We start from the raw sequence: 21281 nt of genomic DNA on the forward strand, positions 1-21281 counted from the left end.
CATGAATGTGCAGTAGTGGCTCTTTTTGATAGCTGGCCTTCCAGGCTAGTTATCCTTCAGTAAAGGAAATCCCACTTTCTTCTGAGAGAAGTTAATTCACTATCCAACAGTTCTTAGCCACTAGAAAGGTTTGTCCTAATGTTTTGCTGCAATCTTCCTTGGCCTTGATACCTCTTGCTTTAATCCCTGCCTTTAAGAGCAGAGTTGGTCAGCCTTGGGAACTTTAATATGTGTAGACTTCAATTCCCAGAATTCCCCATTTGTCCACACATATTAAAGTTGCCAAAGTTGAGAAATATTGTTCTAGAGCAAGAGCTCCTTTCTCCGTGTCATATCTTTCAGCTATTTGAAGAGAGTTATATGGTTTCCTCTTAGGGCTGATGCTGGGTACTTCCATTCTTTGGAACAAGGATGCTATCTAGAGTGGGTCATAAGCAATAAATTGACTAGCCAGGATCAGTGTCAAGAATGTCTGCAAAGAGGCACCCTGGCTGTCAAATGTATGTGTGGGAGTGTTTGTATACACATGCATGCACACCACCGCCACATATGTCTTTCGCTTATGCTAGTTAAAGTAGGCCCCTTGGGTCATCACAAGATAGGAAAGTAAATGTTTAGTAAAAAGAAGCACAATTTCTTGTCATCAAATTATCCTTCTGTTTAACTGTGCTTGATATGAATGTGGATATAAAATAGATGTTATACTGTACTGAGACATGCACGCATACATAGGCACATGTACAAGTAATGAAAAAGCCATCTAAGAACAAACTTAATGTAGTAATATTTTCTATATAGTGTTGATATAGGCGGGTTTACAGCTTCTGTGTTAGAAGCAAATTCTCCCCCCTCCCTTTTTTGTTTCTTTTGTCCTGTCCTTTTGCCCTCTTGTTTGCCTACAAAGTCACCAAGACATACCTCTGTTTCAATACAGTCAGTATGATTTTGGCTGTGTTAGGCTGCACTGACAATAGAAATAGCTGGTTTCCTGCTGAGTTTCAGTAAGGGATATTAGCAACCTGCTTCTTTTTGGCTAGAGGTCTTTGCCAATAGTAATAATGGTTTTTGAAATGCTGGATTTGGTAAGTGGAACAAATTAACCTAAATAAGCTGATCAAGTAATTTAATTTATTCTGGCAACACAGATATTCATAGCCTTATGCGAGAGCTGTGTTGTATGGAATTCTGTGTAGTTACATTTGAGATCTCTCTCACTAGCCTCCCCCCACCATCTTATTTTCTACAAGAGAGCACTAAACTGATTTTTTTCAGAATAATTTTTTCTGACTATGCTTTCCAGAATGTTTTTTTATTACTCTTAAAAGATTATTGTCTAGAGATTATGAAATTGTATTCCAGCAACAGATTGGAATTAGTTGCTGAACATTTTTATTTTATTTAATATTTTTATTCCACTAAATAGAATTAAGACCCGGGGGAGGGGGTGTTTTGCTTTTTTTGAAATATGAGAGATATATGATAATTCTGCTTCTTGTTCTACTTCTCACTTCCACTCCCTTTGCAATGGCTTCTGGCCAAGTGGTGATGTTATGGGAACCCAATTCAGATCCCCATTCATCCTGGAAGTTCAGTCTCTAGATGATGGTAGGCTGCTTCCCATCTCTCAGCAAAACCAACTTCCTTCTATTATTGTGAACATTAAAAGGGGCAGGAAAACTAACATTGATTGATGTTCCTTGAAGAACAGGTGTTGCGACTGAATAAGAAAAAAGTTTGCCTGCCCTTTTCCCCCCATGCATTTTCCCCACAATCATGTGTCGGTATCCACACGTCTTATAGCCATATTGGTGCAGTTGCTGATCAAAGCACAGATTTAGAGCACTGTCTTAGGTTCACAGAGAAATATTCTAAAAATGACAAACTCAATACTCTAGACAGCTTAAAAAAATCTATATAAATTTTAATTGAGCTGTAAAACCGTTGGGTTGATTGGAAATCAGAGCTTCTGGCACAAATTTCCTGGCACTCTGAGCTCTGGCACAAGAACTGAACCACTGCCAACCCCTTACCTGCTTTCACTGCCTTGTTTCTTGCCGTCCTCTCTTGTCTTTGAGGATGACAAGTCTGCCTCTTCCAGCCCAGAGTTACAGCCTTAAGTTAGTAGTGGAGCATACACTTTGCATGCCAAACGTCTCTGATCCACTTCAACCCTGGTATCTCCTGTTAAAAAGAGGCAATAGTCTGATCAGAAAGAGCCACAGCCTGTTTAGGTGGATAGTATAGGGCTGGCTGGATTAGCAGCTTCATTTGGGCATCGGGTGGCTTCATTGTTCTTAAGAAGGAAACAATAGCCTCACTGTTGCTTCAAAAAGTTGCTGACAAACTTCTATTTTTTTCAATAATTTTATTAAAGATGATATGCTGATAAAACTAATACAAGTACATAGTACAGAAATACATTAAAAAAATTAAAAAATTACAAGGAGTAAAAAAATATTGAAAAAGAAATCTCCCCCTTCATCCCCAGCAGGTATAATCAACATTAACAAGTTTATCTCTTAAAATACACCTGAGCATCATCTCATTCCGTTCTCTATAAACCCATCTCTTAAACCTCATTTCTCCATATTAATCAACAAAAATCCAGTAAGAGTTATCAGAAATTACAAGTATTACAAACTACAAGAGGCTGCAAAAACATCACTCCTTGCCATCTACTCAAAAGTCTTCAGCTGTCTAGAATACATCTGGGTAATCTCAAGATGTCTTCTTGATTGGGGGAGAATTTTCAGCAATTCAGACTCAGCATCCAGTTGCCTTTTGTTTCCTGCTGTCTATAGAACATCAGTTTGCCATTCTTCACCAAAAGCAGGGGAAAAAATGCTTACAAATTTCTTGACTAAAAACAATGAAACCTGCAATCCTCTGTATCTGCAACTCTCACTAATCCTCTTTGCCCAGAGGATGGTGGAAGCCACAACTGTGTGGAGGCTGCAAAATTGGAGGTGGTTGTATTGCAGTATTCCAATTAATAACCTGTAATTAAAATTAAAATAATTATGAGCAAGGATGTGAGCTCAAACCCTCCCCCTCCCCAAAGAAACACAACAGGAATAAATTTATTAAGGGAGCCCATGGCTTAGAGGTTCTGTATGTGAGGTTTTGGTGGTAGAAGAGATGGTGTGCTCCTTGTTCTTGAGGCCCTGCATTGCTGTGGTTACAAACTGATTGTTATATTAAGAAAAGGGGTCAAACAGCCAGGAGATGCTCAATAACGAAAGAAAATGGAATAACTTATCTGAAGCATCTGTATTTTTTTTTAAATGTGTTGTGATATTTGTCATTTGTTAAGAGGGGAGACAATCTACAAATGTTCAATAAAACTGACTGTGGCATTCAATGCCTGCCTTGTCTGGAATTTGCTGCACTTTTCAAGGAAACTTCAGAGGAAAGTGGAAATGTTTGCCTTTATTTTGCAGTAGGAGGAGGCATTTTAAGTTCTCAAAATAATGCTCTTAGGAAACTACTCCTTAGATTACATTGGGCCAGCCCACATCACACAAAGCATTTTGTACCAGGAGGAACCCTTGAAATATTTTTCACGCCTTGGGAAACCCCTGCACATTCAGGTTCAAATGTAGGCAAGAAGTTAACAAAATTATATGTGTTCCCTAAATCCAGCTTTTCCTCATTTCCTATCTCCTCTCCCAAGAATCCCTTTGCAAAACTAGAGTGGGGGCTGATGGCTTGCAACCTCCCAAAACCTATCCTTTTAATATTTGGACTCCTCAGTCGCTCCTGAAATCTTGCCACCTGGATGTCGAAGCCTTCACCACCACAACCATCACTTTTCCTTTTCCCTACCTCCTTCCCCTCCTCACCTTTGTGAGTGTCTCTTGCTGCCCCTGGTGCCCATGCCAGATCTCCTGAAATGAAGCTTCCCAGACTACTACATATGCAAACAGGAAACTCAACAAGGAGGCTGCAGCAGTATCTCTTGCATGCTTCTCTCATCACCTCCTGCTTCTCTCCTCCACAATGACACCCAGGGTCTGCACAGGCTCCAGCAGGCCAACCCAGTGTTGGAGGTTGTCGTTTTTTATCAGTCTCTGCTTTTAAAAAATAAATAAAAATTTCCCAGGGAAGCTCTAGTGACCTCTCCTGGAATCCTGGGGTTCCTTGTGACCCTGGTTGAGAAACCCTGAGGAAGGCAGTGAGACCTGGTGCAGTTCATTGAAGGGAAAAAAAAATTGAAACTTCTCAGCCTTTGGGGTGATTGTGTCACGACTCCCTCCCATTCTGAACACCTTCCTTTCAAAACAGGAAAATTCAGACTGCTTGTCATGGATTGTATGTTGCAGCTCTTTCAGTTACTTTCCTTTCCCGTAGACTGAATTGTGACACAGGAAAAGTCCTCGTGTTCTTTATTCCTAAGCAAATGTAATTGCATCTAAGTTTTTGTAGGTCTTTGAAGAAAGGGTTTATTTATAATAATTTTATCGGCTGCATTCATAGGCTTATTTATCATGCCACTCAATCCAAGCTAATTCTAGGCAGGTCTAAACAATAAATGACAGGAAAACAGAATTCAAAAGATCAATCAAAGTAAGAAAATAACTATAAAATAATCACAAGATAAAAATCCAGAAACAAAGCAATCATAAAATATCAAGAAATGGGAGTCTCACTAAGCCTGTCCCGAGGCCTGGATAAATAGCTCTTCAAGCTTTCTGCAAATAATTGGGGTGGGAATCATATAGATCTTGGGGGGGGGGGAGGGCTCATTAAGAGGGCAAATGCCACTGGGTCTCCAAAGATGGCACTGTTTAAATGAGGGGCCCCTGGAGGGCATCTGGTCTGCTGGATCGTACATACTGAGAATGCACAAGTTAAAATGCTGCTAGCATCTGAAAACCAAAGATTTCAGGTTTAAGTGGATGTTCTACTATTTCTTAAGGGATATTCAGGTTGCTTTTCACTTAAGTTTTAGACATCTTGTCCCAAGCCTGGATTTAAGCAATTCCCAAGCAGTGTGAAAAGAGACCGTGAAAAGAGGGTAGAGGAAGTGTGTGTATTTGTGACAAGTGTATGAGAAGTAAAAAAAACAAAGCAGCAGCATCTTGTATAGATTTCTTGAATCACAGGGTATTCCCTAAATTTCTGCCTGGTAAGTGTGCATTCCTTAGAAAGGAAAGGAAAGATATGGAAAATGCTGCAGTATTTAAGGAACTTCTCTCCATGCCTAGTCACTTTGTTTGCAATTTTGATGTATGTCTTGGGTGCTCCAAGATTTCCATAGGTCAGAGAGCTTACTCAAAGAATAGGTGCTGGGCACAGAATACCCATTTAATGTAACCCCTCAGGATATTCATTCTCTGTGCTATGCCTTCAAATTGGTTTTTGACTCCGGACAACTGCCTAGAATTTTCCCTGCAGCTTTTTTAGCAAGATTTTCAGAAGTGGTTTGCCATTGCCTGTTTCCTAGGAATCGGAGAGAGTGACTGGCCCACTGTCACCCAGCAGCCTTCATGCCTAAGATGAAACTAGAACTTACTTTCTCCCTGTTTCTAGTCTGATGCCTTAACAACCACACCAAACTGGCTCTTGGGATGTTCTCTGCCTCTTCCCCCTTGTCAGGGAAGCAAAGCACCAGACTACTGCTATCCAGCATTTTTATATTGCAAGTGGGTTTTGTGGGCCGAGACGCATTCCTGGAAATACAATACTTGCAGCAGGACCTTTGCTTTATTTGTTTATCAAATTTATTTGCTGCCCATCTGCCTGTTCAGGCGACTTTCAGCAGCTTTGCATCCTCATCATGTCTGACCCTTCTCTTTCCCCCTTAAATTAATACTTAACAATGAATTCCAGTGGAATAAGAGACTGGTGGCACCATAGAAATTTCTGTGAATGTGCTGATGCACTGTGATACTACATTGTCAAGCATTTCTATACATATTTGGTTTAGAATAGATTAAAGAACAGTACAATAGTGGGTGAGGTGAGGAAGAAATCCCTGCGGCTGTTATGTCTCTAAGCTTTTCTTTCCAGCGATTCCTTACTTAGGCCTAAGTCACTCTAAATGCAGTTTCCAAATATCCACTTGATGGCATCGTTCTTCCAGTGTAAAAGGATTTCCAGCTAGGCTAGAGGAGGACACAGCATATCTTATGAACAGCTACTTGGTATTTATGTGACAATCAGCAGACTAAAGGTGCTTTCCCTGTGGCTCCAGCTCTGCATACAATTTTCCATTCAAAGATTTTGAGCCTAGACTTTCAGAAATTGTTACCCGATTTAATGTTGCAATACAGAAGAAAATTATTGAATACACCTGGAGAGTAATCATGATAACCACGTTTAATTCTAATTATGCTGAAGTAATTACAAGTAGTCCTTGAAATACAACAATTTATTTTGTGATTGTTCAACATCACAAAGGTATTAAAAATGACTTATGACCATTCCTTGTACACCATTGCAGTGTCCCATCAATTACACAATCAAAATTTGGGTGCTTGGCAACTAGCATGTAGTTACAATGGTTACAGTGTTCTTGGGTAATGTGGTCATAATTTGTGACCTTGCTAGACAGCTTCCCACAAGCAAAGCCAGTGGGAAGCTGGGTTCACTTAATGACTATTTGATTCACTTAATCATGGCAAAAAAGGTTGTAAAATTGGATGCGACTCATTTAATAACCACCTTAGTTAACAATAGAGGTTCCAGTCCTGATTGTCGTCATAAGTGGAGGACTACCTGTAAAATAAATTGGATTTAATTTTTCCACTATATTTGGCTAGGAGAGATGTGTTATACAAAAATTAAGTGTAGCTCTTGTCCTGGAGAAAAACCCGGATGCCTTTGATAAAGAGCAATTTAGCTCCTTTTCCTTTTAAATATCATAGGGAAAGCACAAGACGATGAGTTGGATTAGCATGAGTTGGCAAAATTATAACCTGGTTCATGTATCAGTCATCAGTCTGAACCAGGAGTCCTGGCATCTATAAGTCATATGACATTCATTTTTTTAAAAAAGTCAGGTGCAATTTTAGGATGCATCAACATCTTAAGAGATTTGGGAAATAATAATAAAAATACAATATTCTGTTTTATTCTCTTTTGCTTAGACCAAAACTTGAGACCTCTATGTGTCCAGAGTTACTAATTCAGAGAACAGTGATGACGATGATCAAGAGTACAAACTAAATCCTATAAAGTGAGATTGAAAGAGGGAAATTGCTGTTATATTTGGCATTTCACAAGAATATGTGGGCCACATTATAGATTTTCCTCAATATTCAAAGGTGAAGGCTTCAATGGGGAAATTTAACAAGCATTGTTGACATGCTATAAAAATGAAAGTGAGGCATTTCTTCATATCATTGTGACAACCAGAAAAACATGGATCTCACAATTATGAGCCAGAAATAAATATTAAATCCATCATAGAGCTTCATGTATAGGGTGGGTGGAAACCTAGCTTGCATCAGGAAATCTCACATTTTTTTTTGAATACTGTCCACGTGGATGCCTTTAAACTTGGCACTACTATCAATTCATAGTGCGTATTGCAACACTCAAAATTTTGAAATAACAAGCAGAGTTTAGCAAGAAATGTTGCTGTACCACAACAATATTGGGCCTCATATTTCATAAAGAGGTAAGTTGTAAAGTTGAATCAGCTTAGTCCATCCACCGTATAGCCCAGATTTAGTTCTATGCAACTTCCACCTTTTCCCAAATTTTTAAAAATATTGTCATGATTATTGTCACCCAAATGAAAAGGTGGAAAGGAGTTTGGGGACAAAACTTCACAAAATGTGAAATTATCTCATGAAGTCTTTAAGAAGCTTGTCTATCATTGGCAAAGGGATAAATGGCATACTGGTGAAGAAGTAAATATAGGTAACAAGGTAATTTCAAGGATTAGTTTCCTATTTCATTTATTAAAATATCCTATTTAAACTAAAGTTATAAAGATGGAGGCATTAGTTTCATTCAACGTTGATATGATTTCTTCCATAATTCACTCAATTATGGAAATATTAAAAAAGAGCTCAAATGTGAATATTCTTCATTTGATAAGTTCTAAGGGCCATAGAAGGGATGTTTGTAGACTAACTTTTAACAAGGAATGGTTTGTTTATTGATAAACTAATCACATGAGCTGAATTTATCTAGCATATTTTACCATAAACTAATTTATAAACTGCAAGGACTGGATTTGCCCAATTCACTTAGATAAAGCCATGCAAAGCACAAGTAAGGCCTTTGTGTAGTAAAATAATGATCAGAGAATATGGGAACTGCAGGCCAAAATACAGTTTGATGAAGATATTTTTCCAGTGACTTTGAGGAAAGGAAAACCATTGAAATAAATTAAATAGCCTTGTAAAAAAATCCAGGTTGCTGCTATTCCCACCACCCCTTTCCTGTGTTAAGCCGCTGTCTTTTGCAATTACTGGATTTTTGACACCAGATGGTGCCAAAGGCCTTCTCTTGGCCTAAAAGATGGACCCAGCATTTCTTTCACCCGCTTGGCAGTTCTTTCCTTTCACTGCAGTCTTATTTTCACTATTGTACATAAATGCTGCCTTTGATGATCTACTTATCAGCCTTTTCTTGCCATCTTTTTGCGTTGCCGTTTGTCATGATTATACCCCAAGCCAGAAAACACATTTGCCTGTCTATATGTTCCTCTCTCCTGACATCTTACTTTTCAGCTAGGACTCCACCACCACCATTATCAAATAATTTTTCTTTTGTCTTCCTACCAAAACTTTAAACAGTTGAAAGGCAGATGCAGCACCAATCACAGTAGCTAAAGAACCAAACAGGTAAGAGCACATCAGCTTAAATAAATAAAGAGTTCTTGCAACCAACTGTCACAGAGCTGGAGAAAAATTAGAGCGAGGTTGCTGGGGATGGAGAAGAAATTACCTAGACAAAAATCTTATTCTTGAAACAGTATGGTTCATTTTTTGTCAGCAAAAGATGGAAGCAAAGCTACTAGGAGTAATGGTAAAGGTGAAGATAAATTCATATAGATACAAATGACCCTTTGGATAGCTGAGTCTTCTGACACTACTCTTCTTTGCTTCGAAGCCCTTCTGCTTCAAAAAAATCTCCAGACATATGTCTTGACCATACTGGTAGGGAATCCTGGGACTTGTGGTCATCTGGTGATGAGAGAGCTGGCCAGATTTTATTTCAAAGTAGAAAGTAGCCTGCTAGCCTTTTATATACCTCAAGTCACACAAACTGACCCGTTTCCATATAACAGACTGAATGGAGACAAACTTGACATAAGGAGGAATAGACTACTAACTCTATGTGGGGCTTCCTTTGAAGACTATGTGGAAGCTGTAATTGGTGTAGAAAGCAGGCCCCAACTTCTTCATTCACACAGTCACACATATAGAATAAAAAGTTTTAAAAACCAAAGTTCCAATACAAGCTAATATAGAATAAGGAAAAAAAAATAAAAAGAAATCAAGGAGAGAGCTAAAAGTGCAAGAAAGAAGATGTGGGAGAAAAATAGAGAAGAAAGAAGATACAAAGGAGTGGCTTTCAATCTTCTTTATAGCAGATAAAATATAAATTTACCTCTTTTTCTGAAATCACATCATGACTGTCTTCTTTCTATAATATAGCCTATCTTTCTTTCTATAATGCCTATCTATCTATCCTATCTAATCATCAGAACCATACATTTTCATTTTTCTGTTTTATTTACGCAAAAAGTTCATAAAGGGTTTCCAGTCACCAATAAATATTGAAATTGTCTTTTCTCTAATCAAACAAGTCAACTTGGCCCTCAAACAATTCCATCATCTTCATCAACCAGTCCTCTGTTAGCAGGGTCCCACCTTCTGAAGAATGAGAACCTCATCAAATATTTTGGATGCTGCATGAATTATTTACCAAAAGCTTCCAAATACCATTCAAAGTACTAGCTTTAACTTATAAAATCCTTTATTGTGAACTGGGACCTGAATATTTGATCCATCCAGGACAATTGTTCCAATTGGTATGTTGAACTTCCCACTTCCAGGTGAGATTTGTCTGGGAGGACTAAAAACACAATGGTTCTCAGTATATGCTCAATCTTTTGGAACAGCTACACCATGGAGATCTAGTTGATGCCTTTCTGGTGGCATTTAGAAAGGCAGTCAAGATGGAGTTTTTCTGCACAGCTTTTAATTAATTTCAAGCATTCTTAGACACATTTGCTTCAATTTGCATGGCAAGGTTTAATTGTTAATATATTGGGGGTTTTGCTTTGTAAATTATTTTTATGGATTTAATTCATATTTACAAATAAATCCATTGATATGAAGTCAGTGGAATTTAAGTATTGTAAATGAATAAATAAATAAAATGGTAATATTGACAAAAGATAAGATTATATTTCAGCACTCTTTGGCTGAGATCAAGATGGCTACCTTAGAATATTAAAATAATCAGTCTAGTTTCATCAAGAGGCAGAGGAACTAGAGATCAAATTGCCAACATATGCTGTATCATGGAGAAAGTTAGGGAGTTCCAGAAAAACATCTACTTCTGCTTCATTGACTATGCTAAAGCCGTTGATTGTGTGGATCACAACAAATTGTGGCAAGTTTTTAAAGAGATGGGAGTACCAGACCATCTTATTTGTCTCTTGAGAAACCTATATGCGGGTCAAGAAGCAACAGTGAGAACTGGACACAGAACCACTGATTGGCTCAAAATTGGGAAAGGAGTCTGGCAAGGCTGTATTCTGTTGCCCTGCCTATTTAACTTATATGCAAAGCACATCATGAGAAAGGCAGGGCTAGATGAATCAAAAATTGGAATTAAGATTGCCAGGAGAAATATCAACAACTTAAGATATGCATTTGATACCACTCTAATGGCAGAAAGTGAAGAGGAACTAAAGAGCCTCTTGATGCGGGTGAAGAAGGAGAGTGCAAAAGTTGGCTTGAAACTCAACTTTAAGAAAACGAAGATCATGGCATTCGGCCCTCTCAATTCCTGGCAAATAGATGGGAAAGAAATGGAGGTAGTGACAGATTTTATCTTCCTGGGCTCCAAGATCACCGCAGATGGGGACTGCAGCCAAGAAATTAAAAGACGCTTGCTCCTGGGGAGGAAACCTATGGCAAATCTAGATAGCATACTAAAAAGCAGAGACATCACCCTGCCAACAAAAGCACGTATAGTCAAGGCCATGGTTTTCCCAATTGCAATGTATGGCTGTGAAAGTTGGACCATAAGAAAGGCTGAGCGCCAAAGAATTGAGGTCTTTGAACTATGGTGCTGGAGAAGACTCCTGCAAGTCCCCTGGATTGCAAGGCGATCAAACCAGTCAGTCCTAGAGGAGATCAACCCTGACTGCTCTTTAGAAGGCCAGATCCTGAAGTTGAAACTCAAATACTTTGGCCACCTAATGAGAAGGAAGGACTCACTGGAGAAGAGCCTAATGCTGGGAAAGATTGAGGGCAATAGAAGAAGGGGACGACAGAGAATGAGGTGGCTGGATGGAGTCACTGAAGCAGTAGGCGTGAGCTTAAATGGACTCCAGAAGATGGCAGAGGACAGGAAGGCCTGGAGGAACATTGTCCATGGGGACGCGATGGGTCGGACATGACTTTGCAACTAACAACAACAGCAACAACAACAACAACAGTTTCATCAAAATAAGATCTTAGGAGACATCCCTATGTATATAAGTCATACATACACTGCTATGTTGGGGTATATTTGAAGTCTATAGGTTTGTTTTTAGCTTGGTTAATTAAGCAAGTTGGGCATTATATGGGGTTATGAACATATGTATTTCTTCTAATTTATTCCTGGGGGCATTTTCTTATATTCAATTACACCTTTCCATCTGGCAAGTGCAGTAGATGGTTTGAGTGTATGCTCTGAAGACTGGCATAGTTTATTTAAATCAGGGGTGTGCAACTTTTCCAAAACTGAAGGTTGTGTGGATAAGTTGAGCACCATATTCCATAATGGGGTTGAGGGTGGGCATGTAGACAAAAAACCCCATCTGTAGCACTAGGAGGTATGAACTGCTAGCAGTATTTAGAGACCTCAGTAGTTGGCTGGATAGTCATATATTGAATATGGTGTAGTGAAACCTGTAGTGTGGAGGGCAATAATTTAATGACCTCTTAAGTCTTTCCAACTTAAGATTCTATAATTGCATCCAAGGAGGCCTTTGTGTGCTTTTGCTCTGAGTTCACAGATAGAACAGAAGTTGAAGCAGTTAAAATGTCTCCTGACTCTTTTAGATGGCCTTTCTCTTTTTCCAAAGAAACCCATCTTTATCCCTACAATATGGAGGGATGGATAGCATTCAGATCACGATCAAATCATTTCAAAAAAGAAAAGAATGAAAATAATCTACACGAAAACAGTTGGAGTTCTGTCACTGATATCCCAAATTATGGCCTTCATGGCAAAGGGAGATTTTTACTGGTGTGTCAAAGCTAAGGAAGCCCTGTCTTACTTTTCCACATAATATATCTCTTCCAGTAGTACAGTTCAGAGGAGATCCCATGAGAGAATTTAATACCGGGGCAGGTAATGCTTCCCCAAACAGATCTGAGAGTTATATTATAGAATTCAACACTAATTCATTTTAAAAAGAACAGTTTTGCCCGCTGTGTTGTGACACATCAGATCTTAACAGGCACTGATTGTCAAACCACCTTGGTACTTTTAGAAATTGTTCATTTCTTTTCCTTTTCTCTTTCCTTTCCCTTTTCTCTTTCTTTTTCCTTTCCTTTCCTTTCCTTTCCTTTCTTTTCCTTTCCTTTTTTTTTTTCAGTGTAAAATTTTTTATTGTTTTCATCATAGAAAAAAACATCACAAGTATAAAAAACATCACAATGCTATAAAAAGAACCCCACCCCCCACCCGCCCACCCCCCGGACTTCCCAAACCCAATCCCAGGATAATATTCAGCTATAAGTAAACTAATATTAATATCCCTAACTCCACAAAGTATATTATTCTANCAAGTTAACTAGAAACCTAACTTATATTCCACCACTCTATGCTTCTTTTGAATATAAACAATCCATCTTCTCCATATTAATAAAAATTGTTCATTTGAGTAATTCTTCAAATAAGCCGAAATCTTTGCCATTTCAGCAAGGTACGAAACCTTCAATCTCCAGTCGTCCATTGTAGGTAAAATTTTACTCTTCCAATTTTTCTTTTCCTTTCCTTTCCTTTTCTCTCCTCTCCTCTCCTCCCCACCTCTCCCCTCCCTCCCCCTCCCCTTTGATTTCATTCATAGGCTAGTAAAATCAAGCCTGGATATGTTTATATAGTGGTTAAAATCCCGTGCTTGCACAGCTGTCATTCAGAGAATCATGATTATGTACAACCTTGACTATGACTTGCACAACTAGTGTTGGGGGCATGTTTTGACTCCTTCAGAAGCTCCAGGCGCTTCCACATAGACTAAACTATATTTCGCTTCCTTGAATATCAACAGTTTTCTATCAAATGTAGATATGGGACACTGTGTTCTCTTTAGATGGGGTTCCTATGACCTTCTAAATATTGCTTATGCTACATTTTCCAGCATTTTTTTTATCACTGTCAAGGCTACGGCTTGCATTTTGGTATCACCAGTTTTTCAAGCATAATTTTGTTTCTTTACAGTTATTGTCTTACTCCAGAGTTACTGGGATCATACAATATATTCATATACCTATAAAGAATCATAGGACACATGTAGCCCAACAGTTCCAAACCTGGGTTAATTGTTAAAAAATTGGTAAAGTGGCTTTTCTTTGGGTAACTATACACAAATCCATTACCCATTCACAAGAAGGACATTTAAATGTAGGGTTTTACCTACAATGGGTGAAAAAGACTTTCTGACAAGTTGTTTTGGTTAACAAAGGAATATATATATATATATAGCATACCTGATAAATGGCCATCCAATTTTGTTTAAATATCTCATGTGAAGGAGAGTTTACCATTGCTGGATGTATTCTGTTCCATTATTGTCTTACTATTAGGAATTTTTTCCAGATGTCACCAAAATCTGCTTTATTGTAATTCAATCCCATTGTTTCTTGTCATGTCTTTTGGAACAATTCTGACAAGTCTATTTTTCTACAGGGTAACCCTTCAAATACTTGAAGAAAGCCATCTTGTCTCCTGTCTTATACTAAATATCCTAGTGTCTCCAAACTCCCTTCATAATTTCTTCCTTCTAGACCATACCTCATCCTAGCTGCGGTTTGATACATTCCAGTTTTTCCATGGCTTTCCAAAAATATGGATACAATATGGCGATGTGGACTGATCAATGCAATACTGAGAGGAATAATGACTTTCCTTGGATTCAATACTATACTTCTGTTGATGCAACCTGGAATTGCTTGGCTTGTTTTGCAGCTGTTTTCATCTAACTGTGTATTGCTGCAACTCCTGTTGTATACACATGTATATGTACATGCATATGAGCCAAGTCATAAATCATGCATCATAACTCACAATGGCTAACTTCATACATACTACTTAACTAAAACCAAGCAAATCAATTTTTTGTTTGTATGTACTAAATACATATATGTACATCAGAGGAGGGTGGCAGAAAAAGAGGGAAGGAGAGAAATGAAGTACTTCTTCCTTGTTCAGACTTCATAATTCCTCTGTAAATCTGCAATACTTACTGAAAAAAGGGAGCGGAAACAGTGGTGAGGATATGTTTGTTTAAGCTGGCTGGTAATACTTTGTATCAGTGGATGATTTCCTGCTTGGAATTGAACAAATTCCTTCCCATTCCCCAGAGAAAATAGAAAAATCAGGGATAGGGGTGGAAGGAAGGACAAGTTCACATAAATAAACACGGGGGGGGGGGGGGAGCTAGAATTCATATCAGTCTGAGAACGCAGAAGTGAAAAATGGAATAAAATGAGATTTTAGAATCTCATCTGGGAATAAAGTGACTTGATAATTTGAAATTAGATGATAGAGACCCAAGAATAAAAACTGGAAACAAGGGAGGGAAAACACATATTTTGTTTCTGAGGGGAAAGGGCAGATGCATTTCCTACACTCAGATTTGCTGTCTAAAGCAGTGATTTTCAAAGCTGGCAACTTTAACTTCAATTCCCAGAATTCCCCAGCCAGCACTGCTCTAAAGCCACAGTTGTGGTTGTTTCTAGAGAAAAAATGTTATAGTGCTTGGTTTTAGAGAAAAAAAATATTATGAGAAAATATTACCATTCTTATCTATGTACCTAACCAACATGCATATCTTAATTTTTTTTAAGAACGCATCTTTAGTCTTCATTAGTACAATCAAAACATATTCATAATTTTTAGGAAACCTATTTTACATGATCCATGAGGGAGTTAAGATTGAAGTCATAAGTTAAATGGGTGCTGAGGACATGGAGAGCATGGACTTCATCTGGGTGCCCAAAACTGCACCCATAAAAGACCATATCTGCCTATGTGGCTGATTCATGGACATGACAATCTAAGACTGTCAGATATAAGCAAACATTGATCAAGATGGTGATAGCTCTTTTTATTCCCTTCTCTACAGAAGCATTTCTGCAAACCTTACTGATGGTCAGCTAACTTCGTGCATTGCTATTTAAATGTTTGAGATGTGGATAATTTCCCAAAATGTGGAACATTTCATAACACCTCAAACAGCAGCAAAATGTAGAAGAAAATCAATGTTGTGGCAATCAGATGAGACATTTATTTCAAAAGATGCGAACTGTGTTTACTTCAAAATTATTCTTTTGATATATGATCTGATTTGAAGACAAAATGTGCAAAACACTTGATTTCTTTTCCTAAGGAAAGCTGTGAGTTTTAGGTTTGAATCTGATAGAGTGTTGTCTTTAGTTAAACAAGAGTTAAACATCTCCTTAGTTTAGTTTTAGTTAAAACATCACTTTAGTTAAACAAGATAAGCAATTAACTAAGCAAGTCCATTTTTGTGGCATCCATAGGTTACCCCAAGCCAAGAAAATCTGATTGTATAACTTCTTCTCATCATTCCAGCAACAACAGTCATTCAGAATGTAGGATATGAATGTGTTCAGTTAAAAAAAAAACTAGCATATGGTTTCTTATTTATTTTGGTAAGCACAGCAATCAGGTTGAGTACAGGTATAATTTAACAAATACTGCCTATATTCAGAACAATTACAAAATAAGAAGGGCAAGCTCCAAACATTACAAGTAAAAAGTATGGATACATACAAGCAATGTAGAAAGGAGCACATGTAGAACAAATGAAATAATAGAAAAGATTCTAGAAAATGCCTGGATTCATTTTTACCTACACTAGAATATTGTCTTAAAATAGTGTATTTGTCCCTGAAGTCTTTCAGATGTGTTGGATATCATGAGTCATCATCCCCAGGCATCGTGGTCAGTTAGATTTTGAAATCTAACCCACTATGATAATGTTAGGGATGGAAGACTGGTAAAGAAAAAAATATGCTTAGATAGACAAGATAAGACTTTTAAAATTATGCTTGATATGAAGAGAGAATGCAATGTGGTTCTCGTCTCATGATGCAACCAATGTGTCTCTCACAGTCCATAATTACGCCATGGAACCTCTTCCTCCAAGATGTGCTGATTGCTACAAGCTTGAGAAGGGGATCAGAATTGGGAGGTCAAAGCCATGATGTAGGGGAAGAGGAACCTGCCTGCAGTCATGGTTGCCTTCTTAATGGTGAAATTTCTGAAAATATTTAGTTGATCACTATGGGGAACAGAAGGAAGCTATATGAGACAGACAGGACTCTTACATTAAGAGCCCATTTAGTATAGTGGGTAAGGTGCAGGACCAGAGACCCTGAGCTTCAGTTCTCCCTTAGGTATGGAAGCTGGCTGGATCACTTTGGACTAGTCACTTTCTCTTAGCCTAGCCACCTCGCCTCACATGGATGTTGTAAGAAAAGCAGGAGGGCATCTTATGCATGCCCTCTTGAGTTGAACACAATCAAATCAACTAACTGAATCAACAATCAAAGTTTTTAATCACCTAGTCTCTCCCCTCTCTTTTCCACCCAAATGGAATTTCTATAGGGCATAGTCATAGAAATGGGTTGTTGTTTTTTAATCAGAAGAAATGAGATTTTGCAATTGGCCCTTTGGCCAAAGATGAGGTCCCCAAGTCAATCAGAAATGTGTTTGAAAACAGAGGAAATGAGTGAAATAATTTTTCAAAACGTGTCTTTGTGGGAAAAGACCCTAGGAAATGTCCAAAGACCTATACTTTTTGTAGACACTCAACGCCCGGCCGCCCCGCCCCGCCCCCCCCCCTCACTTCTGTCACCCGAATTCTTGGGTCTCTGCAAACGCACTGGCCCAACTGAGCCTGCCCACTTCTCCTGGACCCTCCCTCTCCGCGTCATTGGCTGGCCGCTTTCTTCGAAGGAATTTAAAAAGGATAAATAAGGTTCGTCAACTCAGAAAGCCAGAAGACTGCCGGACGCACCTGCTCTCCCGCTGACATGCCGATCTTCCGGGCTATGGCTTCTTTCGGCCTCCTGCTCTTCTTTCTCCAAGTCAACCTCCCCTCTGGGAGAAGCTGGCAAGTGCTTAAAAACGATGCCACGGAGTTCATCCCAGATTTTCTGGACAAGACCTTTGGGGCAGCGGAGCAGCCAGTGCAAGCGGCGTTTGCCTACAACGAGAGTGAAATCACGAGCAACCGAGCCCAGCAAGGACGGAGGAATTCCCAGGTTTCTTCGGGAAGGATGGGTAAGATAGTTCAAACAATCTCTCCCCACCCACCCACCCACCCCGCTTTCCGTGTTTTCAGCTGATTGGTATGGCATGGTAAGAATTTTTTTTTTCCCCGGGAGAACGGGGAAACGGCAAGCTCCGGGAGAACGGCAAGCTCCAAGGACGGTGGTTTCTACAGGTCAGGATGAACCAACTAATTCACTATTGATCAGCAAACAGAATTCCTTCCTTCCTTCCTTCCTTCCTTCCTTCCATTACAGGTGTGTGGATTTAAATGTAAAACTGGCCATAGATGTAACCCTGGTTATATTAAAATAATGAAAATAATGAATAATATGCACTCTAATGTAAATTCTGCCCTTCCATATTTGGATCACAATGTCACACACAAATATAAGGAGCAGTGCTTATATTGCAATGTTGTCACATTTGTTTGGACACTTGTCCTCAACTTAAAGGAACCCTGTTATTAGAAAAACCTCTTTGAATTTTATTTACAACCATTCAAAAATGTATTACTGTTTTATGTAGAGTCTTATCAAAGTTTTGCAAAATCTTGTGTTCAAACTATGCAATTATAATTGAAAATAGAAAAAATAGATGGGAAAATGGATTACAGAAAGAGAAAATCACAAAGGACGAAAAAGAAGGAAATAAAAATGAAAGATATCCTGTGTTGACCACATGCCACTTTTAGTCAGTGTCTCTTCTAGAAGTAACTAAAGATTGTTGTAAGCACTGTTGAGATAAAATACATAAAGTTTGAATAATCTAAAATCAGGTTCAGTAATTCAAGAGGGATTTCTCTCCTTAAATGCAACTAACTGCAACTCTGAAAATGCAATCATAATGAAAAGGTATCAAGGGGAATAATAACTTTAAAAAAACCTAAGCATCTTCTCATGTTCCCCACATTTCCAAAACTGCTTAAGCAGAACAAAGAAAACAAACAATTACCATCGTATCTATTTTGGTTCTTTAAAAATGGTACAAAAATACTAAAGATATTAATTTAAACAAGATATGTTCAGGAAAATTTCTACTCCTTTGGCATGCATAATAATGATATAGAGCAGGGGTAGTCAACCTTGGCTCTTTTATGACTCGTGGACTTCAACTCCCAGAATTCCTGAGCCAGCACAGCTGGCTCAGGAATTCTGGGAGTTGAAGTCCACGAGTCATAAAAGAGCCAAGGTTGACTACCCCTGATATAGAGGGCTGAGTCAACCCTCTACCATAAAACATTTACATCTAAATCAAATCTGAAGAAACAATAAAGGCAGGGGGGAAAACCAATAGAGAGACAATTTTCAGTGAAATACAGAATATGTACTTAGATTTAGTCATAAATGGGTGAGAAAGGCCACCACATTAACTTCCAGGTAAATTAAACTTTCAGTTCTTGACTCTTTGCAGAGCCTCAAACTAGGCTAGATGGATATCTAAAGGGCATCTAGAACAGTATGTGTGGACTTCAACTTCCCCAATTCCCCAGCCAAAATAGCTAGCTAAGGAATTCTGGGAGTTGAGAATTTGAGAAGCTTTGCTCTAGAAAGTATTTTAGACTGGGCTGTTCTTTAAAGGCATTTCAAGTTGCCCAGTCAATCCAAATAGCCAGAGGTACTTGGCATCTCTGCTTCTCCTTTTCCAATCTGTCTCTGATTAGTCTTCTACTTCCTACTTTTGTCACAGGAGGAAAGCCAAAACTAGCCTTCCCAAAATGAGTTTGAGCAAATATCTGGAATGTTTGGGATACAGGATGCAATCATTCTCTCTCTTTTTTTCCCACCATCTGAGGGGTTTCCTTTTATTAATGAATAAGTGGGGCTGGAAGCAAAATGTTCTGGTATACGAGAGTTTTTTGGAGTAATCCAAAAAACTCAGCAGAGGGTTTTCTGATATTGCAGTAAAATGTCTGAGAAATATAGTATTAAAATGTCAAGGGCCTGTCATAGATATATTTGCAGGTCAATGCTCAGACATGAGTTGCTTGCTTAGAATCTGCTCCATCACTTCACTGATACTAAAGTCTTTGTGCATCCTGGAAATTCTTAATTTTCAAGAAACTAACATTGTGTTGAGTCAAAACGGGGCTGGATTGATTTGAATTTCAGTCTGCTAACTAGTAGAACTTTTCAGACATTTAGCAGGACAACTCTAGCCTTGGCTGACTTCTTACCTTTGTTGGGAAAAGAATATTTGGGGGCCAGATGGCGCTGTGAAACTATCAAAGCATATTATGGGCACTTTCGGAATATGGTTGCCATGGTCAATATGCGCAACCAAAAACAACAACAAAACACTCATTTAGCAGAAATCAAAAGATTGGGCTGCAGTCAACCTGCCTGTTTGTATTCTAAGAATGCTTTTAGAGTACAGGTGCAGCTAGCGGCATGGCTGATAACATAGCTTTTGTCTGAGATCAGTGCTTTGCTTTGCAGTCTTTCTCATTAATATTTTTAATTAAAACATTTTTTTAAAAAAGTAATCAGATAAAGAGCCTAACAGGTGTCAAGGAACATATTGATTGGCACATGGGTTGGCACATAATCAAGCCTGGCACCATGTTAGAGTCCAGGCCCTAAATCCTCTTGACAGAATGTTGTTCTGTCAAGAACTTTGGATTCCTATTTTGCATATTGTTGGAGCAATGTTTATATTCTATAAGAGCTCTCCAAGGTCCTGCAAAGATCCAGTCACAAGATTGCGAGAGCATAAATCCATTTCTAATGTTCTCCACATCAAATTGCAGATAAATTCTAACCATTCACTAGCAACCTGAAGCACCAAGCTCCCTCCCAGTATCTAGATTTTTTTTGAAGTGCTAGAATTATTTTGTATGCTGAATAAACAAACAGGTCAGTTGGATTGTCTCCTTCTTTGATGTAAGAGGCCTCCAATAGGCTTCAGTGAAATAATTTATTTTCCTTTCTCCATAGAACCCCTGGAGTTTGGCTGCCGTGAAGTCTATTCCACCCGCTATGTCACCAGTGGCCCCTGCCGCAGCACCAAGCCAATCAAGGAGCTCGTGTGTTCTGGCCAATGCTTACCAACTCATCTCCTCCCCAATTCAATTGGTAAGGGGAAATGGTGGCGGCAGCATGCCATGGATTACCGCTGCATCCCAGCGCAAAGTCAATTCCAACGTGTCCAGTTAGCCTGCCCTGGTGAGGATATTCAGTTTATCAAGACCAGAATCATCACCTCCTGCAAATGCAAACGGTACACTCGCTACCACAATCGTTCTCAGCTCAAGGACTTCAGCAAGGAGACCACCCGTCCTCAGAAAAACAAAAAACCTCGGGTCCCCAGGGCCAGGGGCAGCAAGGCCAACCAGGTGGAGCTGGAAAACTCCTTCTAGATGGAGGCTGTTGGTGAGACCTCAGCCCAGAAGAGTAGAGATTTTTGCCTCACCCACCCTCTCTTTTTGATGGCACTGGGATCAAAATGGGACTGAGCGAAGGGAGGGCCATGGCCATCATGGCTGCTCTCCCAACCAGAGGTTCAAAATTGGTGTGGCTGAAAGCTATCAGATTTGGATGACAGCTCCAAAGGGGAGGGAAGAATTCAAATTG

General features: G+C 39.0%; 1 protein-coding gene across 1 annotated transcript; it reads left to right on the plus strand.

The window, feature by feature from the left end:
• The first annotated feature begins 17471 nt into the window (after positions 1 to 17471).
• On the plus strand, positions 17472 to 21067 carry SOST (sclerostin). Its single transcript, XM_015810385.1, has 2 exons — positions 17472 to 17721; positions 20646 to 21067. Exons 1-2 carry the CDS (start codon positions 17472 to 17474, stop codon positions 21065 to 21067), a joined length of 672 nt encoding a protein of 223 aa, XP_015665871.1.
• Positions 21068 to 21281: the final 214 nt, after the last annotated feature.

This window comes from Protobothrops mucrosquamatus, unplaced genomic scaffold (assembly GCF_001527695.2).
Source record: "Protobothrops mucrosquamatus isolate PMUCROS unplaced genomic scaffold, P.Mucros_1.0 scaffold10, whole genome shotgun sequence".
In the NCBI taxonomy this organism is placed as follows: Eukaryota; Metazoa; Chordata; class Lepidosauria; order Squamata; family Viperidae; genus Protobothrops; species Protobothrops mucrosquamatus.